Genomic DNA, 22,929 nt, shown 5'->3' with positions numbered 1-22,929 from the left:
GTGACGTGAGCAACCCGTCTGTCTTCTAGTAGCTGTGCCAAGAGAAATCTAAAGCATTCCCTTACAAAACTTGCAGAGACTGAGAGTGTGAGTAGGAGGTGTCCATGAGCTAGGAGCAGGAGAAACTTTTGCTATGTATTCTGATTAATTATTTTGTCACTTTGCCTCCACGTCCCCCCGATTGCCCGTGAGCTTCTCCTCCTGTCCATACGGTAATTATCTACTGTGCGACAGAGAGTCGCGTGGTTATGACGCAATCGTTAACCTATTTTTACAAAAATAGTTTCTACGGGGCCATATATACAAGGTAATGGAGCCTTTTATACATTTCCGTGTTTCTTTAGAAATAAATAATGGACAAATGGAGTCTTTAAACGCCTCAGATGTAAAGTTATTCGCTGTCAAAGTGACGCCAAAATGAATGGGAGTCAATGGGATGCTAACAGCAGGTGGGGGTCCGCTAGCCAATGGCGGCGCCCGGGGAAACTTCAAAATAATATGAAACCCTGCCCCCCTGGTATTACCAGTACATAATTTCAGCTAAAATCACGCGCCACCTACTGGCACATGTAAACTGTTGAAATCCTCACCACTAACGCACAAACTGACATTTTTTGCCAATAAAATTCAATGTCTGAAAATAACTGTTGTATAAAGTAGCCTATTATAGACTCTGCAATAGAGAATTTATGACATTTACACAATAGAGATTTTGGCAGCAAAATGACGGCAATTGCAAGATGAGGGGTGTTGTGTTAACAATAAACATTTTATGTAAACACTTCTTGTTAGTGTTTCTCCCAATATTTCACAATGTTGCATTTATGTTAAAACTGCTGTGCGACGTGACAAATGTTCTATAGATTTTAAAAAAGAGATTAAAAAAGCAAGCTTTCAACATTTAGGCTACTTAGCCAATGGATTTATACATTTTAATGTGGGAATGGCGAAGAAATAATTAGCTGAAATGTTATTTCTTAACAGAATATTTAGTCAACAACGTATTTTTATTTAATATGCAGATCTTGTAGGCTACTGCTGCAAAACCCCTCTGCAGGCTAACCAAACCATGACTTGAACATATAGATTTTTATCTCTTATTTACCGACCAAATTGAAGGTTGAATCAGTTCATGTTTTTATTTTTTATTTTTAGTTATCAAGAAATAACTATGTCACTGTCTCTTTAATAGACGAATTACTCCCGATCCGCCTCTCCATTTAAGGGCACATTTACTTTTCTCGGCCGAGAATATGTCTTCCTGGTTTCGTGAAACAGTGCTCTGCCTTCCCCTTTAAATGTATTTTGGACCAATGTAAAAGTTGTGGTCATGGGATTAAAATAACTAACACGATTTATTGAGAAAGATTCATTTAAGAGGGAATCCTTGTAATTCCGAAGCGTTTCAACGCGGCAGGTAAGCGAACTCTTCATGTTTAGTCCGCCCTCCTTTGCTTTTCTTAAGGAACTGGCAATGACAAGCCTCGAGTCTTGTTGTTTAAAACAGCTGTGTTGGAGCTCCATAAGCATAAGCATTAGTCTACAGACCGACAAATCAGCGGTATATTAGGTATGTGGCATAATTTATCGATTCATTTTTCAAGGCAGCGGTGAAACTGAAATATCTATCATGCATAGATTCCAAGTTTGTCTCGTAAAACAGTATGTTAAATGCGTGAGCATTGCAGACTGTATCAATATGACGCGCACATTACGCTATAATTACAGCTTCATACACATATTCAACACTTCGAGCAGATATTTTGATATCTTGTGATATTTCAGAGTGTGTGGGTTTACATGAGCTTTTTTGTGATGTGTCAAGGATATGGCAAAAACAATTTCACGGCATGTCTCCATCTTAGACCGCAGAACCATTTGGCTGTTTAATTTCGGTTATCTGTTCAATTACATGATTTAGTTATGTGTTGGGAATTTATGGCACATTCCACGAATACAGTACACTTGGGAGTCCCTCGATTTTTTTTAAAAAACATTAGAAGCACAAATCCCAGTTGTTTATTTAGTTTTAAGACTTTAAGACGTTTTATTGCCTATCAACATTTTATGGTGATTTTGGCCTGTACCACTTTAGATGTCTTGACCTTCTGACTCAATTCTCACATTAACAATTAAATACTACAATGTCATAATTTGGACAGTCAATTTAATTTACATTCAATTAATTTTAGTAAAAACTTTAAATTTAAATTCTGAAATTGTTTTGATTAATTATAATTGTAATTTATGAACTTACCTAGCTGTGTCCCACATTTTCCGTTTCAAAATTTTCATTCGATAAATAATAATAAAGTTATTTTCATTTTCAGAATTTGCACAGAAGTTGCAGTGCTAAATTTGTGAGAAATTTGTCATCATATCAGTATCTATCCACAAACCAGTATTTGAATCCAAACTAGCTAGCCCCTTCTAAGCGACATCTTTTTTAAAATCTGAATTTGTAACCATGTTACATAACTGCAAACACTATATGAAGTGAATGGAAAATACACAGCTCAAATAAAATTCCCTTGGGTTGATAATAAACACTTTCTGAAGGTTAACAATCTCCTTTCTCTAACTTGAATAGTCTGCTTAATGGACACCCTGCAGCCAATCAGAATCGAGTATTCACCCAGACCATGGTATAGAGCTGGTAAGTCCCGCCCCTTCCGTAAAACCCCGCTGGACCTCAAAGTTGAAAAACCGTCAATGCAAGTGAATGGGAGAAAATAATTATTTTCTGGTCCCGTTTGAATTGTGCCATGAATGTGAACATATGTTGTCTGTGAATTTTTTATATAATCTTTCATGTTACAAGTTTGACAGTAGGCTATATGGTATGATTCGTCGGCTACCAGTTGTGGAAAAGACATAACGAGAAAGACTACATGTCGCCTATGTGACGTCACCCCATAAAGTTGACTTACCCGTGGTTTTCACCAACCTCAACGATTTTGTCCTCTCCCTGAAAGAAGGCGGTGAAGTGCACCAAAGACACAGTCATGTTTAGCGGGATCCGTGAGCTAGTGTCCGTGTGCTAGTGGTGGTGACGTTTCAAACGCGTCGAAAGCAGCGAAGAGTTGTAGTCCACAAAGTGCTTTCACACAAAGTCTAACCGTATCAAACTTCTACCCACTAAATTGTAGCATTCTTTACACGAAAAGTTCTATAAAAAATTCACAGACAACATATGTTCACATTCATGGCAAAATTCAAACGGGACCAGAAAATAATTATTTTCTCCCATTCACTTGCATTGACGGTTTTTCAACTTTGAGGTCCAGGGGGATTAGCGGAAGGGGCGGGACTTACCAGCTCTATAATGAAGGTCGATGCATTTTTACTATAGAGCTGGTAAGTCCCGCCCCTTCCGTAAAACCCCGCTGGACCTCTAGGTTGAAAAATCGTCAATGCAAGTGAATGGGAGAAAATAATTATTTTCTGGTCCCGTTTGAATTGTGCCATGAATGTGAACACATGTTGTCTGTGAATTTTTTATATAATCTTTCATGTTACGAGTTTGACAGTATATGGTATGATTCTTCGGCTAGCAGTTGTGGAAGAGACATAACGAGAAAGACTACATGTCGCCTATGTGACGTCACCCCATAAAGTTGACTTACCTGTGGTTTTCGCCAACCTCAACGATTTTGTCCTCTCCCTGAAAGAAGGCGGTGAAGTGCACCAAAGACACAGCCATGTTTAGCGGGATCCGTGAGCTAGTGTCCGTGTGCGAGTGGTGGTGACGTTTCAAACGCGTCGAAAGCAGCGAAGAGTTGTAGTCCACAAAGTGCTCTCACACAAAGTCTAACCGTATCAAACTTCTACCCGCTAAATTGTAGCATTCTTCACACAAAAGATTATATAAAAAATTCACAGACAACATATGTTCACATTCATGGCACAATTCAAACGGGACCAGAAAATAATTATTTTCTCCCATTCACTTGCATTGATGATTTTTCAACCTAGAGGTCCAGTGGGGTTAGCGGAAGGGGCGGGACTTACCAGCTCTACAGTAAAAATGCATCGACCTTCATTATACCATGGTCTGGGTGAATACTCGATTCTGATTGGTTGCAGGGTGTCCATTAAAAAGTGATAGAGGACACAGATTTCTGTGTGAAACTGTTTACCGTTCGAAATTAATAAATAAATGCGCTGGCTACATCAGCTGTGAGTAACCATAGCAACAGGCAGTCAAAGTATCCGTTTACACTTTAATGTATCAAAACAAACATCTAGTTAGCCCAGCCGTCATACACTAACTTACCTGTGTGTTTTAATTATAGGTTAAAAAAAAACGAAAGTGTAACGCCCATGGCTAGACAAGCCTAATTTACATAAAAAAAAAAAAAAAAAAAACGTTTACTTTTTGGCTCGTAAGTTAGCTAAACTGAAGGGTTCTACGAGCTGAGCGGACTATAAATATCTCTGGTTGCTAAATAAACCGTCAGGCGTAACCAGGGAAACCAAGTTATTGTTTGTAAAAACTTTAGATTTCGATTGTAAAACTAATTAAAATATTAACTAATGTTTTAAAAATGTGTTATTTGGCAAGTGACCATGGTATAAGCGGGTTAATGCCCTTCGAGGTGCCCATTGTCAGGTATTAATGGACTTCGGCGGAGGCAACCGCGCAATGGACACCTCGTCGGGCATTAACCCTTACATATTTATCGGCCGATCTTTTGCGTAATCCAACATTTTTCTCGGGGTAAAATAATTAAATACTTGCTAAAAAAAAAAATCACATCTGAACAAAAAACAGTTGGGCTTGACAATAAGGACTGCCTGGTGACCAGTGTGAACAACGTGAGCAATGTTTGGGACAATTGACAGAACTGTCACTGTCCCGATTGGGCCAGTGCTGCATCTTCACGAAAGTTTATTCTTTGCACATGTTTTTAAGACATGCAAATTTAAATGTTCAAGCAAAAAAAAAAAAATCAATTCTTTTTAGACAGTACGCAAATACTGAATTGAGTTCTCTTTCACTACTTCCAATTCACACAAAATTATATTAAAATGCCCATCTTGGTGAATATCCTTATTAACATAGTTTGTTATGTCTTAAATTAATGTAAATAGTTGAGAAATAAAACGCATGTGTAACAGTATACTGAATCCGTGCAGTTCTTAAAGGGATACTCCACTTTTTTCGCGCTGCGTCATATCATTACGCCTGCTGCACTCATGGTACGGCAGGAACGTTTCTTGATTATTACGCAGGAATGAGAGTATAGTTCCTAGCCATATCAGCCTAGAAAATCGCAACTTTACATTTTCCGTCGGTCTTAGTACACGATGTAACTACAGAAGAGTCAAGTTTTAAATAGGAAAAATATCGAAACTCTTTGGTCATTTTTTTTGAGAGAGATGCTAATGGTCATGTCCGATTCAATGATCTATGCTAAGCTATGCTAAAAGTGGTACTGCCAGAGCCGGAGATCGGCTGAATGGATTCGAAAACGGTAAAACTCAACTGTTTAACTCTGGGGGAGTTGTAAAATGAGCCTATTTCCAAAAAAAGTGGAGTATCCCTTTAAAGTGACTGCAGCCTAATATTCCAGTTGCACTGCTGTCTGTTTTAATGTTATCAAACATCTTTGCTCTTGACTAAATTACTTTTGTAACTTTAATAAGGATTAATGTATATTTAATTAATACAATGAAGAATATATTTTACATTTGCTTACTTTATTTCTGTACCTGAAAAGTACTGTTAGACCTGCCTGAAAAACAGTTTATTTTATATGCTTCTTTGTTCTGTTGTATTTATTTATTTGTGTTGGCCTGTTGAATGTTAAATGGATCCACTCCATGTTCAGTAGAATTTTTTTTTTTTTTATGATGCAGCAATAAACTAGTAGGCTATACCTTAATGCATGCATTTTTTAACTTTGCTAATTTAAAGCATGATCAAAATAATAATCTCAATGACTCAAGTCAAGTAACCTTTAGCGCTTTAGGCTATACAATACAAATAGTTTCAAAGCAGCTTTACAGTGATAACAGAAAAATAATGCATTGTGGCTCTTGTTCAGCTGAAGTCAGTTCAGCGTTGATTCAGTTCCATTGTAAAGATCATGAATTATTAAATTAGTTCATTTCATCTAAAAGCAGTTCTGCAAAAAAAAAAAAAATTAATTGTCTGGCTCAGTTCAGTTCTCATACAACAGCGTCAGTGCAGTCAGATCAATAATATTGTTGAATATAAAAGTTAAAATAAGAGAGCAAGTGACAAATATCGGTATCAGAATCAGCCAATAGTTGTTTATTAAAATCGGTATCGGCCCTACTTTATAGTAATTCAGTCTAGTTGCACTTTAAACAGTCTTGATTCGGTATCACATCTTTGCACTTGGTACCGTGCATCATACATTGTGTCATTTGTTTTTTTTCTTCTTTCTACTCAACCCAGTAAACTTTCATTCAGTTGAGCTGCTCTGACTCGTCTGCCGGTGTTAAAGCAGGATACCTGGCTGTGGAATGGCTTTGCTGACCTTGCACAGAACGCCATCTATTTGCACGACACCAGTGAGTTTTATTGCGTCTAAAAACAGAAGAAAATTTTCAGTTGCAGTTCTCCACATGTTCTTTAACCGTACTCCCACTCCCTCCATGTGTGTCTAGTTACTCCACACCTTTTTCTGCACACAAATGTATGTATATTTAGGAGGAATGTCTTCTTGATAGCATTCCAAACGCTTCCCAAACTTGCTGTGAATCTGAAAATCCATTCCAAAAAAAGCCCCAGAATTATGTGAGGATTCTGCTAAAGAGCCAAGAACCAAGTGCCTGATAACTTTTATTGCTGTCCATTAATCATTCTGTCTCTTTTGATTGTGTGTTAGGCGTTGTATTTATTATCTAACATAAGATTCCTTTTTCACCCATAACCCGTGCATACTATGTATCTTCTTCTATAACACCCTATGTTCAGACTATTTCGAGTAAAGTCTCACCGGATTTTTAATGTACAACCTCATTGCTCCTCCTTTCCACCCCCTCTCTTCTTTTTCTACTTGTCTCTGTCTGGACACGTCAGTCACATAACAGGTAATGTTACTGTCTCCTCTTTCATTCCATAGAAACACTGATAACAGCCTCTTTGGTGTCCTTCTCTCTGTCTTCTCACACTCTATCTGTTTCTCCCTTAATCATCTTTAGAATGAACTTCCTCAGTGTCTTATCATACTCTCACTGCATTACAATTTGACAATTTTTGTCAAAACGCCTTGTCATTGTGTTTTCCTTTTTTCTATTTCCCCCAGTCGCTCATCTCAGAATGAGTTATGGGTGAGAAAAAAGGCTTAAAAGTGGCCATTTTGGCAAATAGCACTTACTGTGTCAGATGATCCAAAGGAGTCAAGCAGAATCTACCGGTCTCTGTTTGCAATTAAGTGCATTACTTAATCAATTCACCCACCACCCATTTTTAACATCACCGTTCTCTGGGTAAATCTTAGAGTTATGATGTTCCTTTACTTCTAGTTTAATCTATTGTAATCCACTTCATTTTATTTTCAAGGATGAGCCTATCCCAAGACAAGGAAGACTTCAGAAAAGGTGAAGGTTCCTGATACAGCTTTAATGATTCATGTGTATTTTAAGTGTATATAGTGTTTCCTCTAGAAATGCGCTGCTGATTAATTTTTCATTTCCGCACACCAGAGAAAGTTTCGCCCTGGTCAAGGGGGCAGTGCTCCTGGTGGAAGAGGGGGAGAGGGAGGGATTACATGAAGAAACCGTACCCCCTCTACTTGGTCCTAGGCAAGGAGGCCGAGCCTCTGACACTCAGCGCAGACATTTGCATGCAATGATTTCGTTACTACGACCAGAGGACACAGTCAAACTGGTTAGGATCCCCCAAACGACACTTGTTTTACTACACTGCCTTTCTATGCTTAGGGTCTCTATGGTCATAGAAAAATTATATAGATTACTATTTTTTTTTTACTATATAGAATATGAATGTCTTTATATCATCAACTAGAAATTGCTCTTTGTAAGCCCAACCTATTTTTATAATCTCAAATGACTGGAAAATAATGGAAATTTGTTGATGAAAGCATGCATTTACTCTATTTATTGTCTGTTTCAGACAAATTTATAGAAGTGCTTGTTCTTACTGTCCGTGTCTATTCGACACTATGTTTAGCATAAGTAACGTCACATGTTCTGCAATTTGGTTTCTGGAGAGACTTCTGTTTGTTACATCTTCTGTTACGCAGAAATGACAATAAACCGCTTTGCTTTGACTTCGTTTTTGAACACGGTTGCACAATACAATTTACTGAGTAAATCTGTTTATCAAAAAACAGCATGTCTTACATAGCCATGCATGAGTGCTGTGCTTGAATTGTAATGATGGAAAAAAATCTAATTTTAATTGCTGTGTAATTTAAAATGTTTCTAATGAATCCAGCTCAGACTTCTGTGTCTCATTTAAATACATTAACCCTGAAGTTCTCTTTTTCCCTGCCTCAGGCTGTGCGTTTGGAGTCGTCGAGCCCAGTCAGATTGAGATATTTGCTTATAGTAGGCACGCTTGACAAAAAACAGGAGAGCCTACTACTTGGCATGGACTTTCCAGGCTCAAACAGGTAGGTTTATGAACCATATTATCAAGTCATCATCAGAAGCTTTTATTTCATTAGAGATAAATCCATAAATATTCAATTGTATGTGTGATGTGTTAAATATTTGTATATCTCAGATTTACAGCCTAAATATTATTGCATTTTTGATAACCTCAAATGATTCAAGTAGGCTGCTTTTTTTTTTTTTTTTTTGGAATGGGAATGTGCAGATTTAAAAAAAAAAATGTTTAGTTGCCGTTTTAATGGGATAGTTCACCCCAAAAAAATGTATTCTGTCATCATTTACTCACCCTCATGACATTCCAAACCTGTATGGACAAAAACAGTAAGGCATTTATTTTGTGTCTCACAAAAGAAAGTAAAATTGTTTTGCATCAACATCAGGACGAGTAAATAATACGTTTTTTTCATTTTGGCTGAACTATCCCGTTAAATATAAACTGTTTTACATAAAAATTTACATTATATTTCAGCAAGGCTGTTACGATATGTCTCTCACTCATTGTTTTTTTTTACTCTTCCTTAGTGATGAGTGCACTGTTGGTCTTGTCTTGCCCATATGGAGTGACACACAGGTTTACCTAGATGGAGATGGGTAAGACCATAAAACTGAATCATTCTGACCAGACAGAAACCATAAGTGCAAACATATGATAATAAAGGCATAACATGACATTTACTGTATGGGATTTTAAAAGTTGAATTATAGTACTATGAAAGAGTAATCTTGAAATCATTATCTTATCATCAATCTCAGGTTTCACGTTTCATGCGGTTGGTTTGTAAGGTGAAATGAGCTCAAGGACAAAGGTTTTGTTTCTTTTGAAAATTAGGAATCTGTCACCATTTCAGACATTGAAGCATGGCTGTTATTAGCAATGTAAATGGATATAAAATCATAAAATGTAAACAACATTTTCAATCAAAAGTTCAGTTTGACTGAAAAAAATCCACTTTATATTTTATCTGCACAGTTCAGCAGAACTGTATACACAGTTAAAGCCTGAGCCTCAGGGTTCTGCTTTTCTGACAGTTTGCTTCACTCGTTCTGTTACAGAGGTTTCAGTGTGACGTCTGCAGAAGTGACACGAATCTTTAAGCCTGTGTCCATTCAGACGATGTGGTAAGTTTTAAAGCAGGAAGTGCTGAGGAAACTACCAATTTCCTCAACTAACAACAATATGCAATGCAACTTTGGTCTTGCAGCCTACACGCACTTAATTCTTTGTTTTCAATTATAATGCTATTTTATATTCTATTGCTTTAACTGTCTCTCTTCTGGCTATTAGTAAGTCAACACATGCACCCTGCTAGACATCTGTATAAAGTCTCCCAATTTGCTCTGTGAACGTTGAAAATGTGTTTGTGGTTTGTCGATAGCTTGTTCACAACTCTCTGTCCTGTGATACTCTCACTTTGCACTAGGTCAGTGTTGCAGGCGCTGCATGGCTGCTGTGAACGGGCCGTGCGTGGAGCTGTCATACCTGGCTGCGGGCTGGAGTGGGCACAACATTACAGAGAACATGTGGAATCTGACCAGCACTGCCTTAATGAATGGGGGGCTATGACTGGCCTGGAGTCAGTCAGGAAGCACACCGTAAAAAATTCAGCGTCCAATCGGGAGTCAGTGGAGAGGGAGATCAAAGCCCAACTACGAGATATCATGAGAACTGAGGACTTGGAAAACATTACCTCAAAGCAGGTAAAATGAAAGAGAGCGTCTTTTCTCTGCCTTTGAAACATCATCCCATGATGATCTCCCTCCAATCACCTATAGACCCATTTTTATGATCCAATCAGTTCCACCCTATATTTCGATTGTATTATAACTAACGTTAGTGCTGTCAACGTTAACGCATGCGATTAAATCTTTGTCCAGTTTAACACGTTAAAATATTTAACGCAGCATCCGTATTTTCTGCCATCCTTTGGCTAGCGTTACATTATATGATCACGCTCTTATTCATGCAGATGCTTTTAAACCATTCAAGCGATAAGACAAAAGAGAATGCGCAGGCCAGAATCAAGTTCTCTTTCGCTCTTGAACGAACAATAACACAAACATTTATGCCAAAATGTCCGCTTTGTCGAGTATCCTCAAAAGAGCAGTCTTAAATGGGTTAAATAAAGTCGTTCAAGAGTTGTGAGGGAATGAGACGCGTGTGAGATCCTAGTAACGGCAGACTTATGCTGTCTGTCAGTAAAGTTAATCAAAGAACGAAGTGAACAGAAAAAATTACTCCATACTCTCGACTAAAGAACTTTTGTAGCTTTCATAAGGATTTAATTTATAATTTATGCAGCGCAGACTGTTTGATAACTTCACAGGTAAATATGACATTTATTATTGGTTTATGTGAGGATTGTTTTAAGTTAATTTAAATTAAAAGTTTATATATTTTTGAAGCTTAATAAATGTAAAAAAATACATTTTACATGGGGGGGGGGGGGGGGGGTGAATTATTTTCATCGAGACATTAGTAACTGTATTAAGTATCAGTGATAATGGCCTTGTTTCTTAAAAAGATGCCGGTAAACAATTATTTAAAATATACTATCTTTATGTTGTTTCCACATTAATTTGGCGATTATATTATATTAAAAACGTGTGATTAATGTAGTTTTGTTTTTTATTTTATCGATTGACAGCACTACAAATAATAATAATAATAATAATAATGGGTTGTAAACGCAATTTCATGTTTACTTTAAGATCTTATGTATGAAAATGACATCTGTTATGATTGGTTAACCTATTGCTTAACCTCTTTGCATATGTATTCAACAATGTTTACTTTACGGAGTTGTGGGTTTGCTGTCCATCTTTCAACAACAGCTGCTTTGCAAAGCCAGGATTTCATTGTGACATTGTGAGCCATATTACATTGAAATGTGCCACACAGTATGTAAGCGCTGTACTGAAATGACCAGAGACCTTGGTAAAATAGTGACGTCACAAACATGACGATTTCTGAACGACACTTTTGTTTTTGTCTGCTTGGACTTTGTTTAATATGGCCTCTTTAAGGTTATTCAAAGTACACTACTGTTCAAAACTCGTTAAGATTGTTTTTCAAAGCAGTCTCTTATGCTCACCAAGGCTGCATTTATTTGACCATAAGTGCTGTCTAAAAACAGTAATATTGTGAAATATTACAATTAATTTTTTTTCATATACACTCACCTAAAGGATTATTAGGAACACCTGTTCAATTTCTCATTAATGCAATTATCTAATCAACCAATCACATGGCAGTTGCTTCAATGCATTTAGGGGTGTGGTCCTGGTCAAGACAATCTCCTGAACTCCAAACTGAATGTCAGAATGGGAAAGAAAGGTGATTTAAGCAATTTTGAGCGTGGAATGGTTGTGGGTGCCAGACGGGCCGGTCTGAGTATTTCACAATCTGCTCAGTTACTGGGATTTTCACGCACAACCATTTCTAGGGTTTACAAAGAATGGTGTGAAAAGGGAAAAACATCCAGTATGCGGCAGTCCTGTGGGCGAAAATGCCTTGTTGATGCTAGAGGTCAGAGGAGAATGGGCCGACTGATTCAAGCTGATAGAAGAGCAACTTTGACTGAAATAACCACTCGTTACAACCGAGGTATGCAGCAAAGCATTTGTGAAGCCACAACACACACAACCTTGAGGCGGATGGGCTACAACAGCAGAAGACCCCACTGGGTACCACTCATCTCCACTACAAATAGGAAAAAGAGGCTACAATTTGCACGAGCTTACCAAAATTGGACAGTTGAAGACTGGAAAAATGTTGCCTGGTCTGATGAGTCTCGATTTCTGTTGAGACATTCAGATGGTAGAGTCAGAATTTGGCGTAAACAGAATGAGAACATGGATCCATCATGCCTTGTTACCACTGTGCAGGCTGGTGGTGGTGGTGTAATGGTGTGGGGGATGTTTTCTTGGCACACTTTAGGCCCCTTAATGCCAATTGGGCATCGTTTAAATGCCACGGCCTACCTGAGCATTGTTTCTGACCATGTCCATCCCTTTATGACCACCATGTACCCATCCTCTGATGGCTACTTCCAGCAGGATAATGCACCATGTCACAAAGCTCGAATCATTTCAAATTGGTTTCTTGAACATGACAATGAGTTCATTGTACTAAAATGTCCCCCACAGTCACCAGATCTCAACCCAATAGAGCATCTTTGGGATGTGGTGGAACGGGAGCTTCGTGCCCTGGATGTGCATCCCACAAATCTCCATCAACTGCAAGATGCTATCCTATCAATATGGGCCAACATTTCTAAAGAACGCTTTCAGCACCTTGTTGAATCAATGCCACGTAGAATTAAGGCAGTTCTGAAGGCGAAAGGGGGTCAAACACAGTATTAGTATGGTGTTCCTAATAATCCTTTAGGTGAGTGTATAATAATAATAATAAAATAAAGTGTGCGTGTGCGGACTTCAACCGGAATGCACACAGACTCGTGTCACAGTGGGGACCTAATTAGAGGTTCCCATGGGTAAACAAGCTTATAAATCATACAGAATGAGTTTTTTTGGAAATGTGAAAATGCAGAAAGTTTTCTGTGATGGGTAGGGTTAGTGTAAGGAGATAGAATATACCGTTTGTACAGTATAAAAAATAATAAGTCTATGGAGAGTCCCCACAAAGATAGTGAACCAGACATATACGTGTGTGTGTGTGATATTCTTGTGATGCCAAAAGCTGGATTTTTTTTTTTTAAGCAGCCATTACTCCAGTCTTCCGTGTCATGATTCTTCAGAAATCATCATCCTCTTTTTTTGCTAAAGGAACATTTCTTATTATCAATGCTAGAAACAGTTATGCTTCTCAATTTTTGTACATTTTTATTTTTCAGGATTCTTTGAATAAATAGAAAGTTTAAGTAAATTGAATGTGTCAGTGCTGAATAAAACTATTAATTTCTTTCAAAGAAGCAAAAATAATCTCACCGACCACAAACATTTGAACGGTAGTGTAAGCCTGAAGACACACCTTTTAAAGACTCTCTTATTCTAGAACTTACTCAAGGTTAATGTGTCTGGGCTTGCTGTCTTATCCAGAGAATCTTCGTGGTATGAACATATAACATTCAGGCATCTTTTAGTGAGCAGCTTGATTTGATGTTTGTAAGCATTGTACAGTATGTCTTGTAATATAATGTATAACACAAACCCATGACTTTAGGGTTGCTTGCGCCCAACAATAGCCGGTGAGCTACAGACACTTTTTCTGTGTGTTTGTAGGTGCGAACAGCCCTGGAGTCCAGAATAGGCATAGACATGAAGTACTACAAGGAGTATATTGACAACGAGATGATGGTCACGATGGCACAGATGGACAAACCTTCCAGAATATTGGACTACCTTTACTTGGTGAGTGATGACATTTGTCTTCCGTCTAATCCACTATCCTGTTGTTTCAAACATACACTGTCATTTATTTGTCTTTTTTCCCCCCAAAAGGGTTCAGAATGGAATGCTGCCAACTCTGAAGAACTACAGAAGAACAAGTATACAGATTAAATTGAAATATGATTAAAATACTTTAAAATAATTCAGTAATTTAAAGTAATATTTAAATTAAATAATGATTAAATGATTATATTTGTACTCATTTAAAATCATTTAGTTATTCTTATTAAATTAAGATTTTCTGCAGCAGATGAATAAAAATACCTTTTTTCTTTTTGGTAGTGTGGGCTACATCCTGAATGTTACCATGGAGATTGACAACTTTTTCCCAGAATGCTTCACCTATATGAATATTAGAGTTTACGATGTGGAGGCGACTGACCTACTCTCACACTGGAATAACACATACACGTTCATCAGTGAAGCAAGGTGCTCAACACACACACTTCCTTATTTTGGTTTATGGTTGGCTTGCATTTAGTTTTTTTCTGTGTGCAGACCTCCTACACTGATACTTCTCTTAAAATGCATTAGTTTATATTTAGACACATGTACAGTATGGTATACTTAACCCCCTATGAAAATTATTAGAGTATGTCTTTGTGCGCTATCTCTCCCACACTAACGTTTTATATGTCATTGTTTCGTACTGATGATGATACAGGAAGAGTGGACAGGCCGTACTGGTGCATTGTAAGATGGGCGTCTCTCGCTCTGCCTCCACAGTAATTGCTTTCCTGATGAAGCAGCAGGGCTGGACTTTAGACCAAGCCCTCATCCACGTGAGAGAAAGACGGCCTATAGTGCAGCCCAACGAAGGTTTCCTCAAACAGCTGCATACGTATAGTGGCATCCTCAGTGCCAGGTGACTTGCGCTTTCATTATGGTGCTGTACCGAGATTGGTGCATTCATGCAAACAAGCATTCACACAGAAATACAGACACTTTCCCACTTGTGTAGTTTCTCAATGGATGTTCCGGTACAGACAAGTCAAGTCAAGTCTGGTTTATTGTTGTTCAACCATGTGTGTAAATAAGGGAACTGAATAGTGCAGATACACACTCCTCTGAGAGAAAGAAGTCTCTCACTCACCAAGGTTGCATTTATTTGATCAAAAATACAGTATATAATATTACAATTTAAAATAACGGTTTTCTATTTAAATATATTTTAAAATGTAATTTATGCCTGTGACTACTAAGCTGAATTTTCATCAGCTAATACTTCACTCCTCAGTGTGTCACATGATCCTTCAGAAATCGTATTATTATCAATGTTGAAAACAGTTATGATGCTTAATAATTTTGTGGAACCAGTGATGGATAAATAGAAAGTTCAAAAGAACAGCTTTTTATTTGAAATAGGAATCTTTTGTAACATGTATTTACTCTCACTTTTTATTTATTCAATTTAATGCGTTCCTGCATAATTATTTCTTAAATATTTTTTTTTATTTTTTTTTTAACTCTTACTGACCCCAAACTTTTGAATGGTAGTGCATATATTACACGACTCTCTGGATACTGGATCCTGAAACATACTGAAGCATAAACAGATGACTACATGACTATATATTTACACAATAGATTTCCTACAAGTGTTTAATATACCCATTCATAGACACAAATTTGTAGAGGCTTTTTTGCAGCATATTATGCGACAATTTAGTGCATTTAATGTGACCTTCAATTTCCAATGTGTAGAATGAAATGGCAGTAATGTCAACTGCAGCCTTTTTTATTATTCTTATTTTGAAATAGTTAGCAGTACTATATTTAATTCCAAACATTGCAATGTGCCTTACAGTAAACAGCGCCACAGTGCCCTCTGGAGGAGGAAGTCCAAGTCAGATGTTCGTCAGCCGTCTGTCCACAACGAAACAGCCACAGGGAGTGAACTTGAACAGAAAGAGGAAGAATCAGACAGCCCAGAAGAAGAGCAAAGCAGTGAAGAGGAGACGGATGTAAGGGGATGTGTTTTATAACAGTGACTTTTGATGCTTTTCAGTATCTCTTTAGTTTTCAAATCGGTTTAATCAGGGGTATGTTTATTTCTATGGCTGTGCCATTCTCAGGTCTTTGAGCAGTTTGACGAGAGTGTTCCTGATACACATGGGGCAGAGACAGCCATATCCAACCCACTTATTACCATTCAAGAAAGTGATAAGGTTAGACCAGACAGAGGCAGACAAGTTAAATGTATTACACTTGACCATTTTAAAGGGTTTTAAATGTCTATGTGGATTTATTTACTATTATGAATGTTTTTTTTGTTGTTGTTTTTTAATGTCTGCAAAACTTAATTTCCTAGGTGTCATCCAGCCCCAGCAGAAGTGGCAGGATGGATTTGTTTTCTCTTATGCAGTCTATTCAGCTTGACGATGAAGACAGAGACAGGATCGAAAAAGAGGTGAGAGGAAAAAGTCTGGAATGCAACGAACATTTATTGATATCGATATGTGGGAAAAAAAACAAGTCAAATCTCATGCAAGCAATCATTAACTAAAGAATTCCTGTTTGTCAGAGATATTCTCCTGCGCAACGAAGGCGGAGTCACGGAAGAAGGGGCTTGACTCATCAGAAAACACATGTTGATGTTTCCCCTGGACCAAGCTGCAGACAGTCACAGAACACAAACCAGGATGAAGCCGGTCTCTGAAGCGCTTAAAAAAGGGGTCGTGTTAAGAAATATGGAGAGGCAGGAATAAAAAAGTGATAAGGTGAGGAAAAGGATCACAAATAGTGATGCTAATATAAAGGACACTCTTGCACACAAGTCTTAGCCTTCTGATTGTATCATTCCAAGTTCTTTGAAGACTCAGAGGGAATCTGTTCATATCGTTGCTGTATTTTTAAATAACTTCGCTTGGAGGCAACGCATACAAAAGCACATGGTTACATATCAATAGATATCTTACCAATTTTCCCATACCTGCCCATCTAGCCCAAAACTCTTAATCTGTGGTCAGTTTCAGTTGGATTGTTTAATATCTGCAACAGCTGGTTTCTGTCAGCCACCCATTGTCAAGTGAGTATTGATCAAGGAACCGTTTTAATTGTCACGTTGTGCCTTTTGATATTTCTGTATCCTTTGCACCTTCATACTGAGCCATAAAATTCAGTTTACTTCACAGATTTTAATATGGAATTATAGATTGAGTGGACTTTTTTTTTTTTTTTTTTCTGTTATTTCTCATTATACAGAAACACGAACAATCCTCTCTTATATCGTTTCATTTTGTTCTTAAAAAGAGTGATGTCACTCATTTTAGGAGTCCTATGCAATAATCCACTTTATAGCTGTTTCCTCTCAATGAATGTGAAGCTTTATATTGCCTCTGTGGAGATCAGTAGTTGAAAAAGTATTGAGAAAGCAATCAAGGATTAAACGTTTTAGTATTCCATGTAAACTACCATTCAAAAGGTTTGGGTCAGTAAGATTGTTTTTTTTTTTTAAAGAAATGAGTACTTTTTAGCTTTTTATGAAATAATTTGAAAGTGACACTAAAGACATAATGTTACTATATACTATATGTTACTATACTAATATATATATATATATATATATATATATATATATATATATATATATATATATATATATATATATATATATATATATATATATATATATATATATATATATATATAAATAATATATTTACTCCACTCCACTCTATAGATAGATAGATAGATAGATAGATAGATAGATAGATAGATAGATAGATAGATAGATAGATAGATAGATAGATAGATAGATAGATAGATAGATAGATAGATAGATAGATAGATAGATAGATAGATAGATAGATAGATAGATAGATAGAGTGGAGTAATGAGGCTGAAAATTCAACTTTGTCATCACCTGAATACATTACATTTTAAAACGTATATAAAAATATTATTTTAAACATTACTTTAGATCATAATAATATTGCTCAATATTACTGTTTTTATTGTATTTTTGATCAAATAATTGCAGGCTTGGTGAGAGACTTCATTCAGAAAAAAAAAAATATATATCTTACTGACCCCAAGCTTTTGAGTTGCTAGACAGATGTCCGGCATATTTTTAAAATTTGGAGCTATTTTTCACGTCTTTTTCAATTAAACGGATGTTGTCTAATATTTGTTTTTTAACCTGTATAGTATGCAGGAAACAAAACCTGAGAAGAGACCTGAGTATTTTCCTTAAAAATGTTAATGTGCCACACTTATTTGTTCTGTTTATTCATTCTGCATGATGGTTCAGAGCCTTTAGTTTATAGAGGTGGACCAAAATAACTACTTTTGTTGGTTTTAATATTCATGCAGTTAAAACTAACACAACTAACTCCTACATAATACGTGTCTTTAGCTATAGGGGTGGTTGATTTGTGTCTTTGCATGATGTCTCATGACTGTATGCATGCTGTTTGTTCTGTATGTAATTACGCCTGTCTTTGTGAAGCACAAGTCCTGTATGTATAAAGTATATATACAATCTGCTGTAAAACATTTGTTGAAACGTGTATAGTCATTGCACAAAGTGCCAATGTTGTGAAACCAAAGTTATGTTGTGGGAATGTTCTTAGTATTGAGACACCACTGGTTTTGCAGTTATTTTCCACAAGAATGTCTTAAATTGTGTGTTCGTGATCGATGAAACCCACAGCCTTCAAAGTGCTGATTTTCCTCACCTAATGTATAATGTGCCATGCCTTATCAACATCAAAAACAGTGATAATTTTATTCTAATGCAACTCACTTCCATTGTTGGTATCAGATGGCGTTAAATATCAAGTCAAAGTTGCTGTTGCTTTTTTTCTATTTATGACCTTAACATGTATCTTTTTGATTTGATATACAAGGTTGTCTGTGCTTTAAAAATTAAATTGAATTTATAATGGGAGCTTGAGACATATCTAATTGACAATGTCATTGTTTTTGCATCAATTTGTGTTTCAGGTTTTAAGATATTTCTATTCTTCATAATGCTACTCTAAAAGTATATATAAACTAGTTTTTTACAGATATTACTGGAAATATCTCTGATTATGATGATTAGAACATAATTATGTGTGAATCTGTCAGTTCAAGCACAAGACATGAAAGAGAAGTCAATTTAATAGGCTAGTTGCGCACTGTCTGGGAAGTATAGCTTTCTGGACGTGCGCTTCAGATATTTGCGCACAGAAAACGTCTTGAAAACTTGATTACTGTACCACGTTCCTGTAATAATGTAGGAACCACTTGTTATACATAAATCACGTAATAGTTATTGTTTTTAGTTTTAATCCAAATGCACTGAGTGAAAGATCAGCAATCAAGAGAATGTGACAGAAACAATAGAACTAAGCTGTAAACTGTGCAAAAAAACTTTTTTTGTTTTGTTATTTGGACACATTGCATCCAGGCAAAAATCGGAGGTGGTGGATTGATTACAATCTAGCAAGTACATCTGCACATCCATCTTAAAATATAATAAATAATTAACTGTTTGTGTTGGTCAAATGGATGTGCAGATTTATAGTACCACACATTATTTTAAAATATGTAATTTAATGTTTTTTTAAACAAGTTTTTTGCTCACTAAGGCTGCATTTATTTGAGCAAAAATACAGTAAAAGCAGCAATGTTGTGGAAATATTTTTACAATTTAACTGCTTTCTATTTTTATGAATATAATTTATTTCTGGGATGGAAAAGTTGAGTTTTCAGCATCATTACTCTTTCAGTCTTCAGTGTCACATGATCCTTCAGAAATCATTCTAATATGCTGATTTGATGCTCAAGAAACATTTTCTTATTGGCAGTTGAAAACAGTTGCCTAACGCTGCTTAATATTTTTGTGGAAATCGTCCTATGTTTTACCCAGGATTTTATGATGAATAGAAAGTGTAAATAACATTATTTTAAATACATTTTTGTCCCATTATAAATGGCTTTCCTATCATTTTAGATCATTTTAATACATTCTTGTCAAATAAAATAATGATTTCTTATATATATATATATATAATATATTTAAAGAAAATGTTACTGACCCAAACATTTTCATGGTAGTATACAAATGACATTACTAAACAGTATGCCATTCTTTTTCTTGCGCAACCGAATCATTTTTCAAGATTTCAGATTTGAATCAAACTAAAAAATCAATTGCTCAACTATCCAAATAGTCTGATTGCTGCATGGAACTGTAAATGACTCAATGAACACACAGTTTGAAAGATGAGAATATTTATATTTACAGACAAAGCCACTATTCAGGATAGTAATAATAAAACAAAAAAATTAAATGAATTTTCGCCTTGGTTCACCAAGTGCGACACCACCCTCTTTCATGGCCGTCCAGAACGTCTGATTCTGAAGTGGGAGAAAAGGCATATATCAGTCTCTGCACTTACATCAATAACAGGCCATCAATATATAATATTTGAAGACTCAAAGCAGAAATGCATTCAATGACTCACCGCCTCCGAGCGAAACTTCCACGGTATCTCACGGTAAACAATACGTGTGATGCCTGCTTCGCGACACCGCTGAGCAAGCACATCACCTACGGCACGGCAAGCCGCTACAGACCGTGTGGAGCCCAGCTCGCGCTTCAATGCCCACTCCTTCGTGGAGCAAGACAGCACAGGAACTATTGAGTCACTTGAGAACACCTCAGCTGTGATGTGATGCTGCGTGCGTCTGAACACCAACCTGAGGAAGGTAAGGCATACGTTTAATATACATGTACAGTGTACAATTATGTTTGTATCTGGAAGATACTATTACGATGCTGTTAGTAGGGATGTGCTCAGCATGTTTTACTAATTACATCTAGGCCTATTCCTTTAAACCATGTCAAACAATTGGGATGCTTACAAACCTGTGATAATACTCTCTAGAGGGCCACACTGTAGCCCAGCCTCGATCCTTTACTGCAAGGGCCATCTGTTCCAGGTTTCTTGGGTTTCGGTTAACAAATGTTTTATTGATGGCTTCATTATCACTAACCACTGGTTCTGGATCAGGTGCCGCCTGACTGTATTTCCGAGCTGGTGGAAAGAGACACATAATGAGCATCATTTTTTAAATAAATCTTCAGATCCCTTGAAAGGTTCCAGCCATTCTTCTAATTCAGTCAATCAATATGTAATACAGGTGGTCACATTTCCGTCTGTATCACACGAATCTCCAGCTGTTTCCTTTAGTTATTTTATTTGCTTCTGATCCCAAACACAAACGACACTCCTTTTTAGAAAGCAGATTGCGTATTTCCACATCTACTGCCATTTTGTCGCCAGTATAGTTTAACACACACATCCAGCAGAGAGTAAATAATGAATTATTTGAAGGGTCAAGTTATTTACAGTTACTTACACGACTGACAACGAATCCACGCCGCTGCAGCCGCAGATCTCTGACATTGACCTAACAGCGTGCGAACACTACGACAGACATCAGTGAACAAAGCCATTTGACAACTGCAAAAAAGTAATAATAATAAAAAAATACCTTCAATTCTGGTGACAAATTATAGTTGTTTCTATACAAACGGAGATACCATGACCCTTAGTTTTTTTATTATTATTAGAATTTAACCACTCTCTAGTGCGCAGCCATTTTGATGTCACACGAAAAATGTTCCGTGTTTCCGGGAAAAAAGTTGGGCTTCACATGGGTTCCGCTTAGAAATGAATGAAAATAACAATGAAACCATTTTTTTATTTTTTTTTATTTTACATAAGAAGGAAAGTTAATGTATTACAATGAAACATTCTTTCACGTCCTAAACCACAATTTATTAAAAATGGTAGGGTATTCAGATATTATCATGCTGTCCACAAGATGGCACTAGTACACTTTATCCTGGAAAATAAACCTTCATCCGGCGTCTACCGGGCCATCATATGGTAATATCATGGTATTCCTGTCTTGGGGTAACAGGTTGGCTACTATTGCGTATATTAAATATACATGTTAAACATGTAAATAATGTATTTGACATATAAAATTAAGTTGAAATCAAGGTTAAGTAGGCCTACATTCACACGTCTCATTTAATAAATGATAAATAAAATATTTATTCTTTAATTTTGATTAATAATAATTTGTGATTAACCGTGTGAATCAACATACTCTTACACCTGTTGGTGAAGATTATTTAAAGAATATAGGTCAAATTAAACTATTTTTCGCATCGGATCTCCACAGCTTCTTGTAGCCCCCTCCTACATTTTCAGGCAGTGGTGGGCTCACCTCCGGACATTAAGGGATTTTCTGCATGGCTTGCCATTTTAATTTGGCCAATTTGTTTGTGCTGCACTTTTAGCATGCTGTAAAGAGACTGTGCCCCAATATAAAATAAATGGTTCTCTAGCTAATTGAACAAGAATGTTCCTGTGACCCAAATTCTTGCTCTCAGCAATGAGCACTTCTTTGTCCATATTCTCCTTCAGGCCATTAGAATCCTTTTTGGGGAGGGGTGTGCGCAGGTGTGCAAATCACGACTGTACACTCCTCTAAATTGTTTTCCCCCCTCCTTTAATTAAAATGCATCCCCTTGTCATACACCAATAGAGATTGTTAATGAAAGAATATTCCTCTGTCCCATATAAATTAAACCTACGTGAATATCCAACCCAAAGGACCAGACACAAACACTTTACTACTGCACATTCAAAGCAAAATAAAACAAAACTCACTATTGTAATAATGTTGAGAGCCTAAAGTGGAAATAAAAGAATAGAATGAAATATTCCTGCATTCCAGGGCTGGGTTTCCCAAAAGCATTGTGAGCTAAGTCGATTGTAAAGAGCTTGGGTGGCAATGGCCTCACGATCCACTTGGGCTCACAATGCTTTTGGGAAACACAGCCCAAGTCAGTAACCTGGATGTGATGTGTGTATCCATATCCAGAAGGCTATTATTCAC

General features: G+C 36.7%; 2 protein-coding genes across 2 annotated transcripts; one reads left to right on the top strand and one right to left on the bottom strand.

Moving 5' to 3' along the window:
• Window positions 1-1,236: 1,236 nt before the first annotated feature.
• Window positions 1,237-17,246, top strand: LOC311303775 (protein phosphatase Slingshot homolog 3). Its single transcript, XM_084430420.1, has 16 exons — window positions 1,237-1,417; window positions 6,428-6,543; window positions 7,538-7,575; window positions 7,681-7,864; window positions 8,497-8,612; window positions 9,136-9,204; window positions 9,667-9,732; window positions 10,035-10,311; window positions 13,855-13,983; window positions 14,074-14,120; window positions 14,305-14,451; window positions 14,687-14,887; window positions 15,830-15,986; window positions 16,098-16,190; window positions 16,334-16,432; window positions 16,547-17,246. Exons 2-16 carry the CDS (start codon window positions 6,496-6,498, stop codon window positions 16,679-16,681), a joined length of 1,806 nt encoding a protein of 601 aa, XP_084286546.1. The 5' UTR covers window positions 1,237-1,417; window positions 6,428-6,495; the 3' UTR covers window positions 16,682-17,246.
• A 2,935-nt stretch (window positions 17,247-20,181) lies between these two features.
• On the bottom strand, window positions 20,182-21,645 carry mrpl18 (mitochondrial ribosomal protein L18). Its single transcript, XM_084429483.1, has 4 exons — window positions 21,376-21,645; window positions 20,882-21,050; window positions 20,478-20,712; window positions 20,182-20,370 (listed from the first exon to the last, which is right to left on the bottom strand). The coding sequence occupies exons 1-4, from the start codon at window positions 21,470-21,472 to the stop codon at window positions 20,299-20,301; spliced, it is 573 nt and encodes a 190-aa protein (XP_084285609.1). The 5' UTR covers window positions 21,473-21,645; the 3' UTR covers window positions 20,182-20,298.
• Between the last annotated feature and the right edge of the window lie 1,284 nt (window positions 21,646-22,929).

Source organism: Rutilus rutilus, assembly GCF_951802725.1.
Source record: "Rutilus rutilus genome assembly, chromosome: 14".
NCBI lineage: Eukaryota > Metazoa > Chordata > Actinopteri > Cypriniformes > Leuciscidae > Rutilus > Rutilus rutilus.
The sequence above is the reverse complement of the archived record's forward strand: the minus strand, read 5'-3'. Positions and strand labels throughout refer to the sequence as shown.

Coding starts and splice junctions, on each gene's coding strand:
- LOC311303775 (XM_084430420.1), top strand. CDS start 6,496: ATGGCTTTGCTGACCTTGCACAGAACGCCATCTATTTGCACGACACCA. Junction 6,544..7,537: donor CATCTATTTGCACGACACCA/GTGAGTTTTATT, acceptor TTTATTTTCAAG/GATGAGCCTATCCCAAGACA. Junction 14,888..15,829: donor AGTGGCATCCTCAGTGCCAG/GTGACTTGCGCT, acceptor TGTGCCTTACAG/TAAACAGCGCCACAGTGCCC.
- mrpl18 (XM_084429483.1), bottom strand. CDS start 21,472: ATGGCTTTGTTCACTGATGTCTGTCGTAGTGTTCGCACGCTGTTAGGT. Junction 20,713..20,881: donor TCTAGAGAGTATTATCACAG/GTTTGTAAGCAT, acceptor TACCTTCCTCAG/GTTGGTGTTCAGACGCACGC. Junction 20,371..20,477: donor GGAAGTTTCGCTCGGAGGCG/GTGAGTCATTGA, acceptor CTCCCACTTCAG/AATCAGACGTTCTGGACGGC.